Here is a 25,876-nt window from a genome sequence, read left to right on the forward strand (position 1 = left end):
ATGATATTTAGTTTTAGGTAGATTCCTGATTCATTTGATGGTTGTGATTAAGTTCTAGTAGGATCTATTTTAAATAATATACCCATGTTATTGTTGTTTATGACATGATAAGGGAGGGTTAACTTGTCACGCCCCTCCCCCGAATTATCACATTCAGGAAGTGTGACCCTGTCTAAAATCAATAATATTATAATTCATAATCAATTCAATCCAGGATCCAATCTAATAATTTGAGGATACTAAGAATCATTCAAAATCAATATTCACAATTCATAAACCTATACGTTACATAAATCATAATCCACTTCACTCAAAGATTCGAGAAATCTAAAGGCAACTCAACTAAACATCAACCACAACACAAATCCATAATCATAGAAATATATACAATCACAAAAAAGATAATTATTTACCATGAGTTCTTATCCTTATACAACTTAAACTTATCATTCCATACACATGAGCGATCCTTTAAACTTTTACAACACATAAGTATCAACAGATCCTTAACATTACATCAGAAGTAAAGTTTACTATACAACAAAAATCATCATCCAACAAAATTAGCTCAAAAATCTTCTAGCCTTTCACTGCTTTAACCCAATTCTAGCTTTTCAGTGCGTGACAAGCTACCCTGAAAAATTTATATAACAACGGGGTGAGCATAAAGAGCTCAGCAAGCGTCTAACATATCCATGGCGATAGGAGAAGTTCAAACAGGCCTAGTATCAAGTTACAAAAGTAGAAATACAAGTGTTCATTTAAAGTCATCTCATTTGATATAAAATCACAAAAGTTTACCTCGTTCAAAAACAGGCATTAGACATAACAATAGGAGAAAGGAAATTGGAGCATTTCATTGGCAAAAGAAGCATTTAGGCATATATCAAATGGCACATGAAGCATTTAGGCGCATATCAAAGGCGTAAGAGTGTTTGGGGGCATAATAATGACAAACGAAACACTTCAAAGTATAACAAATGAACCGAATAATAAACACAAGCTGTATGTCATTTTTTATGTAGCATGCATTCCATTTTTATCCAAAGCATAATATGAACTCATAAACAAAGCTTTGGATATCATATCAATAAACATAGAGGGCGCTGTGGGACCACATACATAATGTGATTCATCCATTTCTGGATGACCACCAAGCATAAGTCTCCCACATCTGGGAGCTCCATCCACCCACGTCTGAGTGAAGTCAATGGGGCCGGCAGAGCAATCGCGGGCTCTAAGCATAACTCCCTTTATCATTTCTGGCAAAGGTTCACAATATCCCACAAGACACCATAGTACAAAAGGGTAATATGAACAATAACATTGACACATATCAGAAGCACATGCGGAACAACGAAGATATGCATGTGCCTTTATCAAACAAGGAAATGCAAACAAAGCATTACATAATAAATTTCAGTTATACAATAATTTCAAGATGAACAATACAAGAACTTCAAAGGACTAATATAAAGCTCAGTTGAAGAAGAATTTATCAGAAATCATATTTCCAATAGGATGAAAATTGAATAGGCAAAACCCAACAAAGTTTTCAATTATGACAGAATTTGAATGGTATATTTTCTGAATTGTTTGAGTGACCAAATATGCTCCAAATCACTAAAAATAGGTGTCATTGGAAAGCTGTATCAATCTATTTTCCGATGAACTCATATTTATAATTTTTTGAGTTCTTGACAGGAAGTTACAACAAATAGAGTAAAGGAAGGTCAGAATTGATCATCCCTGTTTTGCAGACTTGATAGAATCAATTTAAACAGATGTTACAGAAGGCAAACATACTTCAAAATTTCCAACTAGGTGTCAAAAGAAAGATATGCGAATCTAGTTTCCAAAGAACTAAGCTTTGTATAATTCAGAATTTTCTCTAGAGAGTTATGAGCAATTTAGTAACAGAAGGTCAGAAATTTTAGTCCCTATTTTGCAGAATCTATAGGGTTAATTGAAACAGAAGTCTTAGTAGGCATTTAAACTCCAAATCATTCAATCTCAGTGTCAAAATAAAGATATTTGAGTCTACTTTCAAATGGATTAGGTTTTGCCTAAATCAGAGTTTAGTGCTAAAAGTTAGATCAAAAACAATGTATAGAAGTCAGATTACCGAAAAAATTTCAGATTTATGGCTTTGTATCAAAAGGAAAGAACGGTTTGGTACTAAGCTGAAATATTTTGAATTATGAAGTATTAAAAGGAAAACAGAGATTAGGAATTCTGTAGGAAGAGGTTAGAACACTTGCCTTAGATGAGTTTGATTCCCAAATATAGGGAGTTGATGCAAAACCTCAAACAAAGTTTCCTCTTCTTCTTCTCCTTCTTCTTCTTCTCCTTCTTCTTCTCCTCAAACTAACGTTGGCTGAAAACTTTCTTTTTAACGGTGCCTTAAATTACTTAGGTTTGGCTCATGCTAAAATAGTGAGGTGGCAAGCATACATGGGGGTTTAGGTGTCAACTTTAGAATAAATACTAAGTGACTCATCCTTGTTAATGACACATGTCCTCCATTTTATTTTATTTTATTTTTATTTACTCAATTCTGAATATTCTATAAATCATCTCAAATATTTAATATTTACTCTTAGGTCCTTAGCCATAAACTTTAATATAATATTATTTAATAAAAAAATTTATTAAATAATCCTCATATTTACAAACAAGCATTTACTAATTTTTTTTTTTAAATGGGGGATGTTACACTCTCCCCTCCTTAAAAGAAAATTTAGTCCTATAAATTTGTCATATCTCTTTCGGCGAAAAGATAAGGATAAACCAGATTTGTAGTCAAGGAATCCCCAACAACAGTAGTTACGTGTAGCAAATAATCCAGTGGTTTAGGTTGAATGCCCAAGTGACAAGCAAAATATTGTGAAACAAAAGATAAGTTGGAGCCAGTATCAAACAAAACTTTTGCATTTCTATTAGAAACATATAGAATACCTTCAACCACAGTCTCTGACTTTATGATCTAACTTTCCACAAGCAAAACAGGCTCCAGTCACCCGAAAACACTCCCTAGTTTCATGATTACGTCCACATTTTGTACACGATAGAGTTCTTTGCGATGGAGTTCCTTCCTCAAATCTAGGTACCTTTACCTTCTCGTTACTTCTTTCTGCTTCATTTCCTCTCTTACTTTTACCAACAAACTTATCCTTTCTATTCTTGTCCCTGATTTCTTGGATCTCCTCCAAGTCTTTTTCAAGTATGAAAGCTCTTTCTACTACTTCAGTGTATACTTGGAGTTTTAAAGCTGATATCCGGCTTCTTATTGTCGGCCTTAATCCTCTTTCAAATCTTCTTGCTTTCCTATATTCATCATCAATCATATGTGTGGCAAATTTAGAGAGCTCGGTGAATTTTGACTCATATTTGGCTACTGTCAAATTTCCCTGGATGAGATTCAGGAACTCCAATTCTTTCTGCTCTCTGATACAATCCGGAAAATATTTATCATTGAACTTTTCTGTAAATAACTTCCAAGTGATTGGCTCCTGTCGAGCTTCAGAAATCCTCTTCATAGTTCGCCACCAGTGCTCAGCCTCTCCTTCTAGCATGAAGGTAGCAAGAGAAACCTTCTTATCATCTGGGAAATTTAAAACATCAAATATTTTCTCCATCCGCATCATCCATTGTTCTGCTACCATTGGATCAGGCACACCACTAAAACTGGGAGGACTAAGCTTCTTAAACTGTTCAATTCCCAACCCAGTCTGGTTTGAATTCCCAACTTCATCATTTCTTCCTTGTCGGACTTGTTGTTGCATTACTTGTCTCATCGACTCTAGAGTTTTCATAATTACACTCAATTGATCAGAAGTAGATGCAACAGGAGAACCAGATGACCTCGTCATCCGTGCTTCCTAAAAATAACAAAAGAAAACTTTTGATCAGTCTCTAAATAGAAATCACTAAACCTCAAAATTTATTACACATCTAGCATATCAAAATTCTTAGAAATTCTCAAATCATGCTCTGATACCAACTCTGTCACGCCCCCACCGAATTATCACATTCAGGAAGTGTGACCCTGTCTAAAATCAATAATATTATAATTCATTATCAATTCAATCCAGGATCCAATCTAGCAATTTGAGGATACTAAGAATCTTTCAAAATCAATATTCACAATTCATAAACCTATACGTTACATAAATCATAATCCACTTCACTCAAAGATTCGAGAAATCTAAAGGCAACTCAACTAAACATCAACCACAACACAAATCCATAATCATATAAATATATACAATCACAAAAAAGATAATTATTTACCATGAGTTCTTATCCTTATAAAACTTAAACTTATCATTTCATACACATGAGCGGTCTTTTAAACTTTTACAACACATAAGTATCAACAGATCCTTAACATTACATCAGAAGTAAAGTTTACTATACAACAAAAATCATCATCCAACAAAATTATCTCAAAAATCTTCTAGCCTTTCACTGCTTTAACCCAATTCTAGCTTTTCAGTGCGTAACAAGCTACCCTGAAAAATTTATATAGCAACGGGGTGAGCATAAAGAGCTCAGCAAGCGTCTAACATATCCATGGCGATAAGAGAAGTTCAAGCAGGCTTAGTATCAAGTTACAAAAGTAGAAATACAAGTGTTTATTTGAAGTCATCTCATTTGATATAAAATCACAAAGGTTTACCTCGTTCAAAAACAGGCATTAGACATAACAATAGGAGAAAGGAAATTGGAGCATTTCATTGGCAAAAGAAGCATTTAGGCATGTATCAAATGGCACATGAAGCATTTAGGTGCATATCAAAGGCGTAAGAGTGTTAGGGGGCATAATAATGACAAACGAAACACTTCAAAGTATAACAAGTGAACCGAATAATAAACACAAGCTGTATGTCATTTTTGATGTAGCATGCATTCCATTTTTATCCAAAGCATAATATAAACTCATAAACAAAGCTTTGGATATCATATAAATAAACATAGAGGGCGCCGTGGGACCACATACATAATGTGATTCATCCATTTCTGGATGACCACCAAACATAAGTCTCCCACGTCTGGGAGCTCCATCCACCCACGTCTGAGTGAAGTCAATGGGGCCGACAGAGCAATCGTGGGCTCTAAGCATAACTCCCTTTACCATTTCTGGCAAAGGTTCACAATATCCCACAAGACACCAGAGTACAAAAGGGTAATATGAACAATAACATTGACACATATCAGAAGCACATGCGGAACAACGAAGATATGCATGTGCCTTTATCAAACAAGGAAATGCAAACAAAACATTACATAATAAATTTCAGTTATACAATAATTTCAGGATGAACAATACAAGAACTTCAAAGGACTAATATAAAGCTCAGTTGAAGAAGAATTTAGCAGAAATCATATTTCCAATATGATGAAAATTGAATAGGCAAAACCCGACAAAGTTTTCAATTATGACAGAATTTGAATGGTATATTTTCTGAATTGTTTGAGTGACCAAATATGCTCTAAATCACTAAAAATAGGTGTCATTGGAAAGCTGTATCAATCTATTTTCCGATGAACTCAGATTTATAATTTTTTGAGTTCTTGACAGGAAGTTACAACAAATAAAGTAAAGGAAGGTCAGAATTGATCATCCCTGTTTTGCAGACTTGATAGAATCAATTTAAACAGATGTTACAGAAGGCAAACATACTTCAAAATTTCCAACTAGGTGTCAAAAGAAAGATATGCGAATCTAGTTTCCAAAGAACTAAGCTTTGTATAATTTAGAATTTTCTCTAGAGAGTTATGAGCAATTTAGTAACAGAATGTCAGAAATTTCAGTCCCTATTTTGCAGAATCTGTAGGGTTAATTGAAACAGAAGTTTTAGTAGGCATTTAAACTCCAAATCATTCAATCTTAGTGTCAAAATAAAGATATTTGAGTCTACTTTCAAATGGATTAGGTTTTGCCTAAATCAGAGTTTAGTGCTAAAAGTTAGATCCAAAACAATGTATAGAAGTTAGATTATCGAAAAAATTTCAGATTCATGGCTTTGTATCAAAAGGAAAGAACGGTTTGGTACTAAGCTAAAATCTTTTGAATTATGAAGTATTAAAAGGAAAACAGAGATTAGGAATTCTGTAGGAAGAGGTTAGAACACTTGCCTTAGATGAGTTTGATTCCCAAATATAGGGAGTTGATGCAAAACCTCAAACAAAGTTTCCTCTTCTTCTCCTTCTTCTTCTTCTCCTTCTTCTTCTCTTCTTCTTCTTCTCCTCAAACTAACGTTGGCTGAAAACTTTCTTTTTAATGGTGCCTTAAATTACTTAGGTTTGGCTCATGCTAAAATAGTGAGGTGGCAAGTATACATGGGGGTTTAGGTGTCAACTTTAGAATAAATGCTAAGTGGCTCATCCTTGTTAATGACACATGTCCTCCATTTTATTTTATTTTATTTTTATTTACTCAATTCTGAATATTCTATAAATCGTCTCAAATATTTAATATTTACTCTTAGGTCCTTAGCCATAAACTTTAATATAATATTATTTAATAAAAAAATTATTAAATAATCCTCATATTTACAAACAAGCATTTACTATTTTTTTTTTTTTAAATGGGGGATGTTACACTCTCCCCGCCTTAAAAGAAAATTTAGTCATCTAAATTTGTCATATCTTTTTCGGCGAAAAGATAAGGATAAACCAGATTTGTAGTCAAGGAATCCCCAACAACAGTAGTTACGTGTAGCAAATAATCCAGTGGGTTAGGTTGAATGCCCAAGTGACAAGCAAAATATTGTGAAACAAAAGATAAGTTGGAGCCAGGATCAAACAAAACTTTTGCATTTCTATTAGAAACATATAGAATACCTTCAACCACTGATTTAGAGGCTCTGGAATCTTGTTCTGTGATAGCATATACTCTAGCATGGGCTGTCAGCTTAGGGAGTAGCGGCTCTTTCTTCTTGTTTAGTGGGCAGTCTCTGACTTTATGATCTAACTTTCCACAGGCAAAACAGGCTCCAATCACCCGAAAACACTCACTAGTTTCATGATTACGTCCACATTTTGTACACGATAGAGTTCTTTGCGATGGAGTTCCTTCCTCAAATCTAGGTACCTTTACCTTCTCGTTACTTCTTTCTGCTTCATTTCCTCTCTTACTTTTACCAACAAACTTATCCTTTCTTTTCTTGTCCCTGATTTCTTGGATCTCCTCCAAGTCTTTTTCAAGTATGAAAGCTCTTTCTACTACTTCAGTGTATACTTGGAGTTTTAAAGCTGATATCCGGCTTCTTATTGCCGTCCTTAATCCTCTTTCAAATCTTCTTGCTTTCCTATATTCATCATCAATCATATGTGTGGCAAATTTAGAGAGCTCGGTGAATTTAGACTCATATTTGGCTACTATCAAATTTCCCTGGATGAGATTCAGGAACTCCAATTCTTTCTGCTCTCTGATACAATCCGGAAAATATTTATCATTGAACTTTTCTGTAAATAACTTCCAAGTGATTGGCTCTTGTCGAGCTTCAAAAATCCTCTTCATAGTTCGCCACCAGTGCTCAGCCTCTCCTTCTAGCATGAAGGTAGCAAGAGAAACCTTCTTATCATCTGGGAAATTTAAAACATCAAATATTTTCTCCATCTGCATCATCCATTGTTCTGCTACCATTGGATTAGGCTCACCACTAAAACTGGGAGGACTAAGCTTCTTAAACTGTTCAATTCCCAACCTAGTCTGGTTTGAATTCCCAACTTCATCATTTCTTCCTTGTCGGACTTGTTGTTGCATTACTTGTTTCATCGACTCTAGAGTTTTCATAATTCCACTCAATTGATCAGAAGTAGATGCAATAGGAGAACCAGATGACCTCGTCATCCGTGCTTCCTAAAAATAACAAAAGAAAACTTTTGATCAGTCTCTAAATAGCAATCACTAAACCTCAAAATTTATTACACATCTAGCATATCAAAATTCTTAGAAATTCTCAAATCATGCTCTGATACCAACTCTATCACGCCCCCACCTAATTATCACAGGAAGTGTGACCCTGTCTAAAATCAATAATATTATAATTTATCATCAATTCAATCCAGGATCCAATCTAACAATTTGAGGATACTAAGAATCATTCAAAATCAATATTCACAATTCATAAACCTATACGTTACATAAATCATAATCCACTTCACTCAAAGATTCGAGAAATCTAAAGGCAACTCAACTAAACATCAACCACAACACAAATCCATAATCATAGAAATATATACAATCACAAAAAAGATAATTATTTACCATGAGTTCTTATCCTTATACAACTTAAACTTATCATTCCATACACATGAGCGGTCCTTTAAACTTTTACAACACATAAGTATCAACAGATCCTTAACATTACATCAGAAGTAAAGTTTACTATACAACAAAAACCATCATCCAACAAAATTAGCTCAAAACTCTTCTAGCCTTTCACTGCTTTAATCCAATTCTAGCTTTTCAGTGCGTGACAAGCTACCCTGAAAAATTTATATAGCAACGGGGTTAGCATAAAGAGCTCAGCAAGCGTCTAACATATCCATGGCGATAGGAGAAGTTCAAGCAGGCTTAGTATCAAGTTACAAAAGTAGAAATACAAGTGTTCATTTGAAGTCATCTCATTTGATATAAAATCACAAAGGTTTACCTCGTTCAAAAACAGGCATTAGACATAACAATAGGAGAAAGGAAATTGGAGCATTTCATTGGCAAAAGAAGCATTTAGGCATGTATCAAATGGCACATGAAGCATTTAGGCGCATATCAAAGGCGTAAAAGTGTTTGGGGGCATAATAATGACAAACGAAACACTTCAAAGTATAACAAGTGAACCGAATAATAAACACAAGCTGTATGTCATTTTTTATGTAGCATGCATTCCATTTTTATCCAAAGCATAATATGAACTCATAAACAAAGCTTTGGATATCATATCAATAAACATAGAGGGCGCTGTGGGACCACATACATAATGTGATTCATCCATTTCTGGATGACCACCAAGCATAAGTCTCCCACGTCTGGGAGCTCTATCCACCCACGTCTGAGTGAAGTCAATGGGGCCGGCAGAGCAATCGCGGGCTCTAAGCATAACTCCCTTTACCATTTCTGGCAAAGGTTCACAATATCCCACATGACACCAGAGTACAAAAGGGTAATATGAACAAAAACATTGATACATATCAGAAGCACATGCGGAACAACGAAAATATGCATGTGCCGTTATCAAACAAGGAAATGCAAACAAAGCATTACATAATAAATTTCAGTTATACAATAATTTCAGGATGAACAATACAAGAACTTCAAAGGACTAATATAAAGCTCAGTTGAAGAAGAATTTAGCAGAAATCATATTTCCAATATGATGAAAATTGAATAGGCAAAACCCAACAAAGTTTTCAATTATGACAGAATTTGAATGGTATATTTTCTGAATTGTTTGAGTGACCAAATATGCTCCAAATCACTAAAAATAGGTGTCATTGGAAAGCTGTATCAATCTATTTTCCGATGAACTCAGATTTATAATTTTTTGAGTTCTTGACAGGAAGTTACAACAAATAGAGTAAAGGAAGGTCAGAATTGATCATCCCTGTTTTGCAGACTTGATAGAATCAATTTAAACAGATGTTTCAGAAGGCAAACATACTTCAAAATTTCCAACTAGGTGTCAAAAGAAAGATATGCGAATCTAGTTTCCAAAGAACTATGCTTTGTATAATTCAGAATTTTCTCTAGAGAGTTATGAGCAATTTAGTAACAGAAGGTCAGAAATTTCAATCCCTATTTTGCAGAATCTGTAGGGTTAATTGAAACAGAAGTCTTAGTAGGCATTTAAACTCCAAATCATTCAATCTCAGTGTCAAAATAAAGATATTTGAGTCTACTTTCAAATGGATTAGGTTTTACCTAAATCAGAGTTTAGTGCTAAAAGTTAGATCCAAAACAATGTATAGAAGTCAGATTACCGAAAAAATTTCAGATTCATGGCTTTGTATCAAAAGAAAAGAACGGTTTGGTACTAAGCTGAAATCTTTTGAATTATTAAGTATTAAAAGGAAAACAGAGATTAGGAATTCTGTAGGAAGAGGTTAAAACACTTGTCTTAGATGAGTTTGATTCCCAAATATAGGGAGTTGATGCGAAACCTCAAACAAAGTTTCCTCTTCTTCTTCTCCTTCTTCTTCTTCTCCTTCTTCTTCTCCTCAAACTAACGTTGGCTGAAAACTTTCTTTTTAATGGTGCCTTAAATTACTTAGGTTTGGCTCATGCTAAAATAATGAGGTGGCAAGCATACATGGGGGTTTAGGTGTCAACTTTAGAATAAATGCTAAGTGGCTCATCTTTGTTAATGACACATGTCCTCCATTTTATTTTATTTTATTTTTATTTACTCAATTCTGAATATTCTATAAATCATCTCAAACATTTATTATTTACTCTTAGGTCCTTAGCCATAAACTTTAATATAATATTATTTAATAAAAAAAATTATTAAATAATCCTCATATTTACAAACAAGCATTTACTAATTTTTTTTTTTTAAATGGGGGATGTTACACTCTCCCCTCCTTAAAAGAAAATTTAGACCTCTAAATTTGTCATATCTCTTTCGGCGAAAAGATAAGGATAAACCAGATTTGTAGTCAAGGAATCCCCAACAGCAGTAGTTACGTGTAGCAAATAATCCAGTGGTTTAGGTTGAATGCCCAAGTGACAAGCAAAATATTGTGAAACAAAAGACAAGTTGGAGCCAGGATCAAACAAAACTTTTGCATTTCTATTAGAAACATATAGAATACCTTCAACCACTGATTTAGAGGCTCTGGAATCTTGTTCTGTGATAGCATATACTTTAGCATGGGCTGTCAGCTTAGGGAGTAGCGGCTCTTTCTTCTTGTTTAGTGGGCAGCCTCTGACTTTATGATCTAACTTTCCACAGGCAAAACAGGCTCCAGTCACCCGAAAACACTCACTAGTTTCATGATTACGTCCACATTTTGTACACGATAGAATTCTTTGCGATGGAGTTCCTTCCTCAAATCTAGGTACCTTTACCTTCTCGTTACTTCTTTCTGCTTCATTTCCTCTCTTACTTTTACCAACAAACTTATCCTTTCTATTCTTGTCCCTGATTTCTTGGATCTCCTCTAAGTCTTTTTCAAGTATAAAAGCTCTTTCTACTACTTCAGTGTATACTTGGAGTTTTAAAGCTGATATCCGGCTTCTTATTGCCGGCCTTAATCCTCTTTCAAATCTTCTTGCTTTCCTATATTCATCATCAATCATATGTGTGGCAAATTTAGAGAGCTCGGTGAATTTAGACTCATATTTGGCTACTGTCAAATTTCCCTGGATGAGATTCAGGAACTCCAATTCTTTCTGCTCTCTGATACAATCCAGAAAATATTTATCATTGAACTTTTCTGTAAATAACTTCCAAGTGATTGGCTCCTGTCGAGCTTCAGAAATCCTCTTCATAGTTCGCCACCAGTGCTCAGCCTCTCCTTCTAGCATGAAGGTAGCAAGAGAAACCTTCTTATCATCTGGGAAATTTAAAACATCAACTATTTTCTCCATCCGCATCATCCATTGTTCTGCTACCATTGGATCGGGCTCACCACTAAAACTTGGAGGACTAAGATTTTTAAACTGTTCAATTCCCAACCCAGTCTGGTTTGAATTCCCAACTTCATCATTTCTTCCTTGTCGGACTTGTTGTTGCATTACTTGTGTCATTGACTCTAGAGTTTTCATAATTCCACTCAATTGATCAGAAGTAGATGCAACAGGAGAACCAGATGACCTCGTCATCCGTGCTTCCTAAAAACAACAAAAGAAAACTTTTGATCAGTCTCTAAATAGAAATCACTAAACCTCAAAATTTATTACACATCTAGCATATCAAAATTCTTAGAAATTCTCAAATCATGCTCTGATACCAACTCTGTCACGCCCCCACCGAATTATCACATTCAGGAAGTGTGACCCTGTCTAAAATCAATAATATTATAATTCATTATCAATTCAATCCAGGATTCAATCTAAAAATTTGAGGATACTAAGAATCATTCAAAATCAATATTCACAATTCATAAACCTATACGTTACATAAATCATAATCCACTTCAATCAAAGATTCGAGAAATCTAAAAGCAACTCAACTAAACATCAACCACAACACAAATCCATAATCATAGAAATATATACAATCACAAAAAAGATAATTATTTACAATGAGTTCTTATCCTTATACAACTTAAACTTATCATTCCATACACATGAGCGGTCCTTTAAACTTTTACAATACATAAGTATCAACAGATCCTTAACATTACATCAGAAGTAAAGTTTACTATACAACAAAAACCATCATCCAACAAAATTAGCTCAAAAATCTTCTAGCCTTTCACTGCTTTAACCCAATTCTAGCTTTTCAGTGCGTGACAAGCTACCCTGAAAAATTTATATAGCAATAGGGTGAGCATAAAGAGCTCAGCAAGCGTCTAACACATCCATGGCGATAGGAGAAGTTCAAGCAGGCTTAGTATCAAGTTACAAAAGTAGAAATACAAGTGTTCATTTGAAGTCATCTCATTTGATATAAAATCACAAAGGTTTACCTCGTTCAAAAACAAGCATTAGACATAACAATAGGAGAAAGAAAATTGGAGCATTTCATTGGCAAAAGAAGCATTTAGGCATGTATCAAATGGCACATGAAGCATTTAGGCGCATATCAAAGGCGTAAGAGTGTTTGGGGGCATAATAATGACAAACGAAACACTTCAAAGTATAACAAGTGAACCGAATAATAAACACAAGCTGTATGTCATTTTTGACGTAGCATGCATTCCATTTTTATCCAAAGCATAATATGAACTCATAAACAAAGCTTTGGATATCATATCAATAAACATAAAGGGCGCTGTGGGACCACATACATAATGTGATTCATCCATTTCTAGATGACCACCAAGCATAAGTCTCCCACGTTTGGGAGCTCCATCCACCCACGTCTGAGTGAAGTCAATGGGGCCGGCAAAGCAATCGCGGGCTCTAAGCATAACTCCCTTTACCATTTCTGGCAAAGGTTCACAATATCCCACAAGACACCAGAGTACAAAAGGGTAGTATGAACAATAACATTGACACATATTAGAAGCACATGCGGAACAACGAAGATATGCATGTGCCTTTATCAAACAAGGAAATGCAAACAAAGCATTACATAATAAATTTCAGTTATACAATAATTTCAGGATGAACAATACAAGAACTTCAAAGGACTAATATAAAGCTCAATTAAAAAAGAATTTAGCAGAAATCATATTTCCAATAGGATGAAAATTGAATAGGCAAAACCCAACAAAGTTTTCAATTATGACAGAATTTGAATGGTATATTTTCTGAATTGTTTGAGTGACCAAATATGCTCCAAATCACTAAAAATAGGTGTCATTGGAAAGCTGTATCAATCTATTTTCCGATGAACTTATATTTATAATTTTTTGAGTTCTTGACAGGAAGTTACAACAAATAGAGTAAAGGAAGGTCAGAATTGATCATCCCTGTTTTGCAGACTTGATAGAATTAATTTAAACAGATGTTTCAGAAAGCAAACATACTTCAAAATTTCCAACTAGGTGTCAAAAGAAAGATATGCGAATCTAGTTTCCAAAGAACTAAGCTTTGTATAATTCAGAATTTTCTCTAGAGAGTTATGAGCAATTTAGTAACAGAATGTCAGAAATTTCAGTCCCTATTTTGCAGAATCTATAGGGTTAATTGAAACAGAAGTCTTAGTAGGCATTTAAACTCCAAATCATTCAATCTCAGTGTCAAAATAAAGATATTTGAGGCTACTTTCAAATGGATTAGGTTTTGCCTAAATCAGAGTTTAGTGCTAAAAGTTAGATTCAAAACAATGTATAGAATTCAGATTACCAAAAAAATTTCAGATTCATGGCTTTGTATCAAAAGGAAAGAACGGTTTGGTACTAAGCTGAAATCTTTTGAATTATGAAATATTAAAAGGAAAACAGAGATTAGGAATTCTGTAGGAAGAGGTTAGAACACTTGTCTTAGATGAGTTTAATTCCCAAATATAGGGAGTTGATGCAAAACCTCAAACAAAGTTTCCTCTTCTTCTTCTCCTTCTTTTTCTTCTCCTTCTTCTTCTCCTCAAACTAACGTTGGCTGAAAACTTTCTTTTTAATGGTGCCTTAAATTACTTAGGTTTGGCTCATACCAAAATAGTGAGGTGGCAAGCATGCATGGGGGTTTAGGTGTCATCTTTAGAATAAATGCTAAGTGGCTCATCCTTGTTAATGACACATGTCCTACATTTTATTTTATTTTATTTTATTTTATTTTTATTTACTCAATTCTGAATATTTTATAAATCATCTCAAACATTTAATATTTACTCTTAGGTCCTTAGCCATAAACTTTAATATAATATTATTTAATAAAAAAAATTATTAAATAATCCTCATATTTACAAACAAGCATTTACTAATTTTTTTTTTTTAAATGGGGGATGTTACATAACTTATATACTTCTGTAGATATTGTATTGCAGATGAAAGTTTACCTGAAACTGTCAAGTTCCTAAATCTAGCTGATTCAAGTTAAGTTGCTTCTCATTGTTGAATTGCCTCTTATCTTTATTAATTTTTTTGCATATTGATCATATACTTAGTCCACCATTATATCTATTTTTTTATTCATCATTTTTCCATGTTTATATTTTATATGTTTTTCTGAATGAGCTGGCTACATAAGTTTCTAATATCTAAAAGTTTGCATTTTATCACCAAGTAATTTGTTTATTATGTTGCTTATATATTTTTTCTTCATGAGTTGTATGTGTTGACGGAAAGAAAGGAACTAATTGATTAATTTGTTCAAGTTTTTGAAAAAGTAACCATGACATTCCATCATTCTTTTCATTCTTTTATTTTTTTTGGTTGGTTCACATAGTTGTGAGCAAGGTTTACGATTTTGAATTGTACAGTAACAGGCGGTCCGCTCGATATAGTGGCCTGGCTAGGGCGAGGCTAAGGGAAAAGTATCGAAGAAGGAAGAAGAAGGAAAGGGCATTCAAAGAATAGGGAGAATCGACAAAATCTCGATGCAAACTTGTTTCCATGACCTTTCTCGCTCTTGATCCGGTACCGCCCTCCCTTGACAATCTCGATCCAGGAGGCGAGGAGAGTCGTAAAGAGGAGGGTCCGAAGGCGCGGGAATCAAGGGAGGCGGCAGCTAGAGTAGCAGAAGAAGCGGGCTCCTTCATCGCCTTGTCTACGACTCTATGGCCTTCTTCATTGAAGGCCGAAGACGTTTGCGACCTTCAATGTCTTCGCCGCCTTCTTCGTCGAATGTCGTAGATGAGACGATGAGAAGAAGAGGAGGAGGCGATCATTTTCATAGATCAACAAAACTTTGCATCTAATCAACCATGTTTATACTGCATATGTACACAGACCTAGCATCTAATGATTAGCCCCTATAAGTGATACCATTATGAAAAAGGATGGTTGAGCAGCCTGTCTAATGGTCCACATTTTATGGTGGACACAAATTGTTCAAAACAACTACGAATAGCTCAGAAACACTTAATGTGCAACCATATCTAGGTCGTCGCACTATGATTAGTAACATATAACATGACCATGAATGAAAGATTAATATATATAATCCACATAGCCAATCAAAACCTAGGAAAAAATGTAAATGAATTATTGATGTAGCAATAAAACGAGCAAGAAGAATACTCTTATAGTTGTTGTACTCCTTCACTTTGAGTTGAACCTCCTTCCTCGTCGCGCGTACATTCACAGCGCCAAGAAACATCTTCAGGAACCTACCTATTACAGTAATCATACGAAATCATACACGCACACGCATGACCTCATTGAGACAATAAAAGAAAAAAGATAAAACCAAAATTAGAACCAGCTAGGGCAAAGATCTAGAACAGTACCCTGAGCCTTGCTAGGAAGAAGGGACGCGGCATCATCATCATTAAGGGCATACCTTCTTGCCCTGTTCAATTCTTCCTCTACCTGTGTTATAAACAAACCAAATTGCTCGTGAAACATTTACCGTGCACATATTCCAGAAGCACTAAGAAGGAATTCCGATCACCTTCGTAACTACCATCGCATCGACGGCGGAGTTCTTGAGGGAAGTTTCGACGGAGTATCTTAGCTTGCGCGCGGTGGCGGAGGGATTGCTCGTCGGCGGAGGACCTGGAGATGAAGGTGGCAGCGGCGTCGTGTAGCTCGCGGGCCCGGTCAGCCAGCCGCGCAGCCTCGTCGGCAAGTCCCTCGCCGCCGTTGGCGCCCGCGGCGTTGTCCTTCGCTCACAGAGAGCGGCGGGAAGGGGAATAACATAGAGAAAACGAGCGCCGATTTGTGGATGAGAATATAAGAGATTAAAAAAACAACTGAAAATATTCGTGCCTTTCTTTTGGGGATGAGACTATGAGAGGGATTAAAATAACAAATGAAAATAATAAACGTGGCGGCTACCGACGACCGCTTTGAGTGTGAAGAAGGGGTTGGCAAACCAAGGCCCACATTCCTTCCTTATCTTCCGATTGTGTGTGGAAATACAGTGCACGTGTCAGAAAGGCGGCCTGCCTACGTTGGGGCCAGGCCAGTCCACCGCCTATCCAGTTAGTAGCAGGGGTTAGCTGGACAAGAAGTTACATGGATGGGCCTGGCAGATTCAGAGCCCACTGATACCAGTGGGTAAGTTCGATATTTGCGTAGTCATTATCTATGGAACCACAATACACTTGTTCTGGAAGTGTTATCACTCGTGATTAAAGGATTTGTGCATACCAAATTGGTGAACTGAATGGAGATAACTGTTAATCGATACTTAGTCATGTCCAAAGAATAGGTAAATTAAAATTCGTAGATTGTGATGTGGCTATTAGGTTTTAATAAAAAAACTAGAGCCCATTGAATCCGTGATACGATTAGATTGTGTTTCCCGAAATTTGGGTTAGGAAACTAAACTAAGCACCTGGTATTAATGCAAGTTCCATCTAAAATTCATCCGACTCAACCCAATTCGACAATCTGAAATATTCAATTGTGTGGCTCAATTCGGTCCAACTTAGAGAAGCCTGAAACTTAGATCGATTGTGTGGCTCAATTCGACAATCTGAAACTTAGATCGCGGTGTAGAGAAGCCTCAGTCCAAGTTCGGTTCGGATTCAACTATGATCTGAGAATTTAATTGTTGAATTGGTTTAGAATCGTCCTTAAACACGATGTAGCACTTACACTATCTTGGAATGCACTGTTGACAACGTGAAGGGTGATTTCTGAACTCTGTAACTTCGTCTCAGAAAGCTGGTCATGTTTGGAGTATCTGGGAAGCAAAGGCCTCTTGCAAAATAAAAAAAGGGAGCAAGGTGGATTGGTAAGAAAATAAGGATCTGAAAAGACTTCTGCTTGACTGAGAAGGTAGGTTTCAGAAGAGTCTGAAGCCATAGCTTACAAGATTTTGAATGAGAATGCCAGTGTTGCAGAATTATTTAGTCATGAATTCAGAACCTGGAAAGCAGAGCTAATTGGGCATTTGTTGCCAACTGTTAGCTTGCTAATCAAGAACATCCCTGTAAGCATTCATTCATTCATTCATTCATTTTAAAAGTTGTTGTCGTGTTGCCACTGAAAATAGGCGCCATAAATGTGGTCAGGAAATGGAGTCTGAGTTGCACATGCTCGAGGAAAAGGTGGGCCAGAAGAAGCCTCCTGTGCGGCACTCCGATGCGCTTAGGTATGATGTAGGATGTTTCTGCTGCTTCAAAAGTGGTTGGCTCATTTTGTGGAGCTCTTTTGGACGAAGAAGAGCAGGGTTTTTGGCGTCCGTTAAGGAACAAATATATTAATTGATTAAACGAAAAAAAAAGAAGATTTATTCATTAATCAGATACCAGCTAATTCCAGACAATCAAACATGACACAAATCAGAGGGAAGTAGGCGTATTTACAGCTGAAGGAGATGCGAAGGAGCTTTGTCGCCCAGGAAGGGTTGTGGGCTTGGATCAAATATGCTGGGATCACAAACTGATGGGAGAATGTCATGCGGCAAGAGGCTGAAACCATTGCGTTTAGAGCTATGCAAAATTTATCTTACTGATGTCGGTAAACAATTGTCGATGATATAATAGGATGGGTAATTTTCATGTTCGAAATGAGAAATGTTCCCAGAGATTATAAGAATGTTGTTGCCCATTTTTCAGATCAACAGGCCTCATGTAGGACTAGTTTTTCTTTTGCAAGTATTATTTGTGAAAGTTGCGTTATTTCTGATTTAGTTTAAACAAATGTGTTGTTAACTCTCTTTACAAGCAGATTCAGCATACGTCCAAATGCTAGGAAACTCAAATCCGATCCCACACGCGTCCCGTAGAACTAATTAAAGCGCAGCATGCATCAAAAGTAACACTCCTTTTGATGTGGCACATGAGGTACCGTCCCTCCACCCACCGGAAAGCGAGGCAACAGCCATGAGTCAAACTGACACTGATACCTCTCTCTCTCGCTCTCTCAGGTACTTCTTTCGAGGCTTGCCGTGGAAGCCTCGTTAGACCGAGTTCATGCCAACTCGATAACACTAAAATCTTCCATTTAATCCCCACGTACAGCCATCACTGGGGTCTGCCACAGGTGGGAGTCCAAAAAGCCATTAAGACAGGGCGGTGTACGTACGTGCTCTGCCTGCTGTTCGGCCCTCTCTTCAACCACTCCTGCACAGCTTTTCCTCAGAGAGCGGACAATGGTCATTTATGGAGGAGGAGAACGGATTCCTAAGAACAATGGGAGGTTTCGGATTCCGGGCTGCAGGAAAGACACCAAGAGCGAAAAGGTCGTCCCTTCTTGAACACTGTCACGTCGCCCCCACAGATGGAATGACATGATAATATCTAGTCGGTGGGTACTGCCCCCAGGCGTAGTAAAGACAGGCAGGGGATCGAGGAGGAATCGACGTTTACGTGTTGTTGGGTTGTGCTGTGGACGGGTGATGGATGGATGACGGGCTGCGTTCCCGAGGAGCGATCACTGTGGAGATGATGTTGTTTCCGCGTGCCGTTCGTCGCTGCGATGGAATACACTACACGTACACGGAGAGGGAAGAAGAAGAAGAGAAGTGTCTTCTTCTTTGCCGGAGAGAAGTGCTGATGGATTTGATGGAACAATAGACGTTGATTTGCACTTATATCGGGCACTAGCACGATGATGGAGATGCCCGATTGACTGGAATTAGCCGCGCTGGTCCAGATAGTGGTATCGTCTTCCGCATGCTTCTCTCGGTCAAAATTAATCAATGAAGAGCGTGCCATTTGCCTGCTCATACGTTTTTTTGAAGGTGACAATGATATACTACTGACTACCACTTGTCAACCCCATCGTCAAGGACTGCCGACTGTCCCTGGTCATTGACTGTTTGACCGTGTTACTTTCTGAAACTTGGTTTGAAGTAAATTGCCACCCTATGTTTTTTTTTTTTTTCCAAATTGCTAATCAGATTAATTTATTTTTATTGTTCACAACCACGGATGCAACGGGATAAAAATTAGTGCGACTTACCTGCATGAGTTCACACAAAATTTCCTACTCATAAAACGACTCGCCCTGTATCCAATCCATTCGAGTCGTTGACTGTGATAGGATGTGGATTTGATAGTAGAAGAAACATATCCGTATCCACTATTATGTTAGCATATACAAATTCAGCTGGGATCATATATGGATACTACATTTTGCAACTAATTTATCTAACATTTTAGGTAATATGATAACCTGAAACAATATATTAATTATATTTTTGGACAAAAAATTCTACTGCAAGATACTAAAGATATAGAAAATGATCAACTAATTAATAACTTTTCTTTGACTAGCATGGGCATAGATATTTTTAGTAATTCAGATATGATCGGAACTGAATCCATAGCTATTTGGAAGATTTCTAATAAAGATATAAGGCAGCTATTTTATATCGACTAACTTTTGGATCCAACTAATCATATTCCCAGGTTCGAGTAAGCCTGGGTTTATCCAAAAGGGCAGTTGGCTGATTGACCTTCCAAGACTACTTGGAAGGTAAGCTCAGGTGAAAGCCTTGGATGCCACATAAGTGACTCCAACATACCTAGACGCCTTCGTTAATTGCCTATTTTCGCTTGTGTCGGAGTTGGACCAACTTTTACATAGATTTAGATTGGAGTAAAAAATAGTCCTACTTGACATTCCTTATCTCGATCCATCATAAATCCATCTAAACTTGTTAAGGACTCTTAATCTGTTCAGCAAATCATCAATGCAGAAAAGATCGAGGGAACTATGGGTGGTTTTCAGGTATGAACATTTTGGGGTTTGAATCTTCACTTACCTTCAATGTTGTTGTGATTATCTCATATTATCATTATGTGATTCGGATGACCATCGTTCCGAACGGGCTATCATCATAATCCAAGAGACAAAAGGGTTTCGAAGAACTGATAGATTCATTGCTTGTCGGCAAAAGTGGATTACATACATATTAAGCCATTTGATTATATTTGCAAACATATTGCATGTTGTACACTTGATTGCTTTTGGTTGGCCATCTTGTCGTATAATATTCTCAAAAATAAATATATTTTAATATATAACATATTTTATTTCACAATTTTTTTGAACAATAAGTATGCTTATGCATACTCTTAATCATCCATCTATCTTCAATCTTTCGTGCCTGTATTCATCTTTCTCATGAGTTGTAAAATGATAATCTCCTTGTGCCGATACATGTATAGGGGTGTTATAGTATCTAAAAAACGGTGGTGATCTTAATCGCCTTAAGATTACTTGTAAGTTCTGTGAAGGAATACAGAAACCAAATGACTCATATAACTGGCCATCTAAAAAGGAGTAAATTTTGGAGAGGGACATCAGTGGTCCATGAATCTAAACTCTCACCAACAAATGATCACTACACTAAAAAAAGCAGAAGCAATTAATAATAACAAGTTACTCTACAAATTAAATCACCTCCTGAAATTCAGGTCAACTTCGATATAGAGAAATAAAGATATCAAGAACTGCTTAAAAATCTTGTAGAAAATGTCGGGGTAGAAAAATTAACTAACTTTAACGAGCATATTTTATTTGTTGACTGTTCAGTCAACCTTCAATGTCTGAGTCAACCTGTCTGCTGAATGGTTCTTCATTCAGCTTCGAAATCAACGCGCACGGTTATAGTTATGTGATTTGACTGCGCATTCACAATGAACATAGAATAAACAGTAGCAATTATGCGTGACATAAATCTCTGCACAAGTTGAAGCAATTTAGAAGTTTGCACTCATCAATTTGAGGCTTGGATAACCAATTTCTTAAGATTATGAAGTTCCATGCATGTTCCTCCCAAATAATAAACGTAAAATAGGATCCTAGTCATGGAAATAACTCCCTCTTCTTTAATCTCCGTGCACGAAAGATCGAATCATTCAGATAAATGGATGTGAACGAAAGATGGTTGTTAACAACAGTTAAACATACAACACCAAAAAAAAATGATGATAATGAAGAGAATGATATTGTAATTTACTACAGAAAAATGTCTCCGAATAAATAAAAATGGTGAAAATGATCCATGAAGAATTGATGAAACACGCACAAGAGAAACAATTCCAACATTTTAGTCACTTATCTGTACCGTTCCAGTTTCATCCCATATTTGGAGTATTTAAAAACTTAAATTGAGTTATAAAGGTTTGATAGAATATATTTAATCTGGACCATGACAAACTTGTTTGAACTTTTCAAAGATTAGGTGATATCTTTATTAGAATACTTTCTCGCGTAGATAATTAAAACATATTTGAATAAATAGGGATCCAAGTTGTTGATTGTAATTTTTAATCGTAATTTAATGTAACTTTTATATAATCGTTCTTCAAACATATACTAGATACTGTTAGTGTAGATTTTGATTGTCCAAGATAGTGATTCAGGTCTAATTGAGGTTCGTTCCAAGTTTATTTCACTCCATATTACTATTCACAAAATACTAAAGCTGTAAAACTAGGTTAGGGCAAGCATGACAAATGTCCATTTGATGGTCAAGTCAGTTTTTGGGATCGATCTGATCAAATTGGTCAAATCGATTGTCCAATACATAAGTAATATAGTTCATAAAAGCATACCTAGATTCCCCTTTTTTAAGTGATCTGATGGTTATCCCTGAAATAATCAATGACAAGAGGGTAACGTGCGATGTTTTCAAGTGGAGACTTGGCTTAATATTCGATGAACTTGGTACCCATGTAGACTGGTCGTGCCAATCATGAGTTTAGACGATCGATCATTCAGTCAAGTATCACCCTACAATGAGTACATATCTCACGATCCAACTATCACTTGTTAACCAAGTATGATCCCCATGTTCTTTAGTGATCAACCTATTTGTCCCTTTTCTCATTAGCCTATAGGTTTATTGGTCAATCGATCACGTGTCATCACGTCATGGTGTTGTATCTATATGTCACTCTTCACCTACTAGATGCAAAAATAAATAAATTTTTTTTACATGCATTTGAGGTTCTTAGTTAGTCAACTAAGTAGATTTTAGCAGGTAAAATCTTGGATAATCAAGAAAAATTATGTCCAAGATGTTAGAAAATAGTAAATCCAAATGATAGTAGGAAAAATTAATTTTACCAAAAATAATGGGTTAAGAGTTCTTTAGTCGAAGGCAACATCAGTTTATGATGCCTACGATAGGTGAAAACCAACTAATATTTTTAGACATAGCCAATGGAGACTTTGAGAAATAATGTCCATTAAAGTTTGTGTTGCTAGTAGGAAACTAAAATGAAAATGAAGAAACAAAAATATTGTTGATTTTTCTTTGAGAAGTTATATTTTGACTTGATATAGTTCTAAGGGACCTAAGATTTTAAACGTTTCCATGTGATGGTTATCGACTTATGTGCCAAACATCATCAAACTGGAAGTAGTTTTTACCCTTATGAAGTTTGTGATAACCTATATATGTCCACATAACAGTGAGGTTTGATAACTTTCTGCATGCGTCTCCTATTAATTCGGATTACCCATATATTAAGCAAAAAACTGAAAAATAATAATAACCTTTTGGAGAAGAGCAAGATGTTGTTGAATAATCATATGTAAAAAACTAGTTTGAATCTCGACTTTGGTGTGATGATATCCTCATCCAGAGATACAACTACTCTTTCATTCATTATACAAGTAACAAAGTAATTGGAATGGAATCAAAAATAGAATGGAGAAAGAAATTTTTTTAGTAAAATAAAAAAATGAGTAGTCATCTCTCGGTGGACACATCACAGTGGAAACGTCTATCAAATCCCAGATAAGGAGGCCTGATGGCCATGTCGATGGAGTAACTAACGATTGAAGAAGAAATGTAAATAAAAAGCAATTGAAAAAAGTGTCACAAATGGTTGAAATATTTTTTTGTTAGGAAAAAACATGTTAAAAACGGAATATTTTTTTTCCTCTTTATGTATCAAAATGGATTCCTCGTCGAAATACCAACTTGATATCCAAATAAAAATATCAACTAGCACAGTATAAACAATAGAATAAAAAATCAATCACACAGCGAGACCAAATCTTTTAACGTGGAAAACCCAATGTGGGAAAAACCACGGGACCGTAGTCCACCTCAAACTTCCACTATCAATAATAATGATAACAGTTTTACAATAGATCTTCTCTAGAATAACTAGAGGATCACAATAACATTAAGATCATAGATCTTGGCTCAAAAATAGTAAATCATCATTACATATGGTGGATCTCCTCATAAGAGAATTTTAGGTCTCAAAAATAGATATAACAAGAAAGTACCTTAAAGAGGGTAAATTATAGATTAACACTGTTAGGATTGTAGAGTTTGCTGCAAGGATTCTTCACATAAAATTTAGGTGAAAACTGACAACGTTTTGTCACGGACAAACTTCTAAACATGATGTTTGATGTAATGCTTATGTATGTCCGTGTCTTTTGGTATGTTCATGTCTTGTACAACATGTAGAGGGATGACCGAAGGCTTAATAGTCCCATTTTAGTTAGGTTGGTGGCCTCTTTAGGCTTGTAAATAAAGGTTGTGTCATCTGGACACGTGTGAGAGATTTTCGATCTATAATGGACCATTTTACCCTTTATTGTGCAACTGTTCAGAGCTTGTAAAGTCTGTTTATAATTTGCATTATCTATGAAGTGTTTTTCGGAGATGTTTGCTTGTGGATCCCGATTGAGGTGTTCTCTCTAACCCGTTCTCTCTTTTGTTGGTCCTAAGAGACAATGGGAGGCTTCGGGGAGGCTGACCTTTGCGGACGGACACGCAAGGGTGCCGCACGATTTAGGCAAAACCAACTAAGTTCGTGACAGATAGTATCAGAGCAGGACAAGCACTCATAGAAACACTTAGCAATCAAACATGGGGGACCTAGCGGGGCTGCGTTGAGGGCAGTCAGCACACGCGCGATCGTTTGGGGGAAAACGGGCATGGAGATGTAGGGAAAAATAGTCGCTCGGAGGAGCGGGCATCTGACATTGGCATTCAGAGGAATGGCCAACCCTTCACGCAAGAGGCACCACGAGAACAGGCAAGCTTGGAAGAATGCAGAGCGCACAAAGGTTGGGATGGCTGAGTTTGAGCTACGACTCAACGTTGACAACTATACTTGATGGTGCTCAAGACAGGCGAGACGCTTGGTAAAAGATGAGACCATGCAAGGTGGAATGAGTTGCTCAAAGACCAAAAGAGTTATGCAAAGCTCACAGAGGTGAGGGGAATTTGGTATGCGGACGATGGAATGTTCATGGGCTTGTATGCGGACGATGGAATGTTCATGCATGGGCTTGTATGGGCTTGTATGCGGATGATGGAATGTTCACTCGAAGAATTTGGTACTCATGCATGGGCTTGTATGCGGACGATGGAATGTTCATGGCCATCCCAAGGCGACCGAAACTCGGCGTCATAGAGCATTAAAACTTTCTCTTTGGCATGTGAAGGATACGTCCATAGGAGGCTGAAGTGTGCAACGAGTTCAGCATGTTGCTAGGCCTTGAGTGGTGCAGCGGGGGCTGTATTGACGTGGAGTCGCAATCTAGCAAGTGCGTTTGCAGGAGGCAGAACAATGCACAGTTTGTTCAGCAGATTGGAGTAGTCCAAGGGGATGGTGGTCTCCAAAATGAATAGAGATGTTGCTCCAATAGGACAGTTATCCAGGAGGGATAAGTCCCGGCTCTCCAGAGGGAGAATCATGTGGGACGGACCTCACAAGTTGAGGAGGAGTACCTCAACAAACAACAACTCCATAAAGCTCAATGGACTGAGCAAGCGGCGAGGAGTCGTCGCATGATCTCGCTTGAGAGAATGCATTGGTGGATACATTGCGAGATCAAGTGGGGGAGTGACCCAAAACAACTTAAATGAAGGCACACTTGGAGTCGATGTGGAGATCGGACTCAAGGGAGGGCTGACCCGTGGAATGGTGGGCGCGAGGGCCACTATTGACTCAATGCAAAAATGAGGAGCGGAGCAACTTGGGTGTAACTTGGCGAAGTACCCAAGCCGCATGAAGGGAGCTAGCATAGAAGTTGGAACATGGAGCAGAGGCACTGTGCTTTCCATAGACAGAGGTAGAGGACATGAACTCTTGCAGAGGCAAGAGTAGGATCATGTTGTTCCATGGGTCCTTCATTCTAATGGAGTGGACTTATCTTGCATGGTGCCAAAGACGAAGGGAGCTTCTGGGCACATGCACCTTATCTCAGAAAAGCA

General features: G+C 36.7%; 1 protein-coding gene across 4 annotated transcripts; it reads right to left on the reverse strand.

The window, feature by feature from the left end:
* Positions 1-242: 242 nt before the first annotated feature.
* On the reverse strand, positions 243-16,548 carry LOC103973521 (uncharacterized). Of its 4 annotated transcripts, none has more exons than XM_065083494.1 (6): positions 16,175-16,534; positions 16,011-16,092; positions 15,802-15,890; positions 12,967-13,106; positions 10,825-11,845; positions 8,251-8,499 (listed from the first exon to the last, which is right to left on the reverse strand). In XM_065083494.1, the coding sequence occupies exons 3-6, from the start codon at positions 15,878-15,880 to the stop codon at positions 8,495-8,497; spliced, it is 1,245 nt and encodes a 414-aa protein (XP_064939566.1). In that variant the 5' UTR covers positions 15,881-15,890; positions 16,011-16,092; positions 16,175-16,534; the 3' UTR covers positions 8,251-8,494. The 4 variants fall into 4 exon arrangements, with proteins under 4 accessions (XP_064939567.1, XP_064939568.1, XP_064939566.1 ...); XM_065083493.1 differs by having other exon boundaries at positions 15,802-15,894; positions 16,175-16,521; XM_065083495.1 differs by lacking the exons at positions 10,825-11,845; positions 12,967-13,106 and having other exon boundaries at positions 243-8,499; positions 16,175-16,548.
* Between the last annotated feature and the right edge of the window lie 9,328 nt (positions 16,549-25,876).

This window comes from Musa acuminata, chromosome BXJ1-9, assembly GCF_036884655.1.
Source record: "Musa acuminata AAA Group cultivar baxijiao chromosome BXJ1-9, Cavendish_Baxijiao_AAA, whole genome shotgun sequence".
NCBI classification, from domain to species: Eukaryota; Viridiplantae; Streptophyta; class Magnoliopsida; order Zingiberales; family Musaceae; genus Musa; species Musa acuminata.

Excerpts from the sequence above, each read along its gene's own strand:
- LOC103973521 (XM_065083493.1), bottom strand. Across the intron at positions 15,895-16,010 it reads TCTTCCTAGCAAGGCTCAGG|GTAGGTTCCTGAAGATGTTT; the intron begins GTACTGTTCTAG and ends TTACTGTAATAG. Across the intron at positions 11,846-12,966 it reads AAATGGATGAATCACATTAT|GAAGCACGGATGACGAGGTC; the intron begins GTATGTGGTCCC and ends TGTTGTTTTTAG.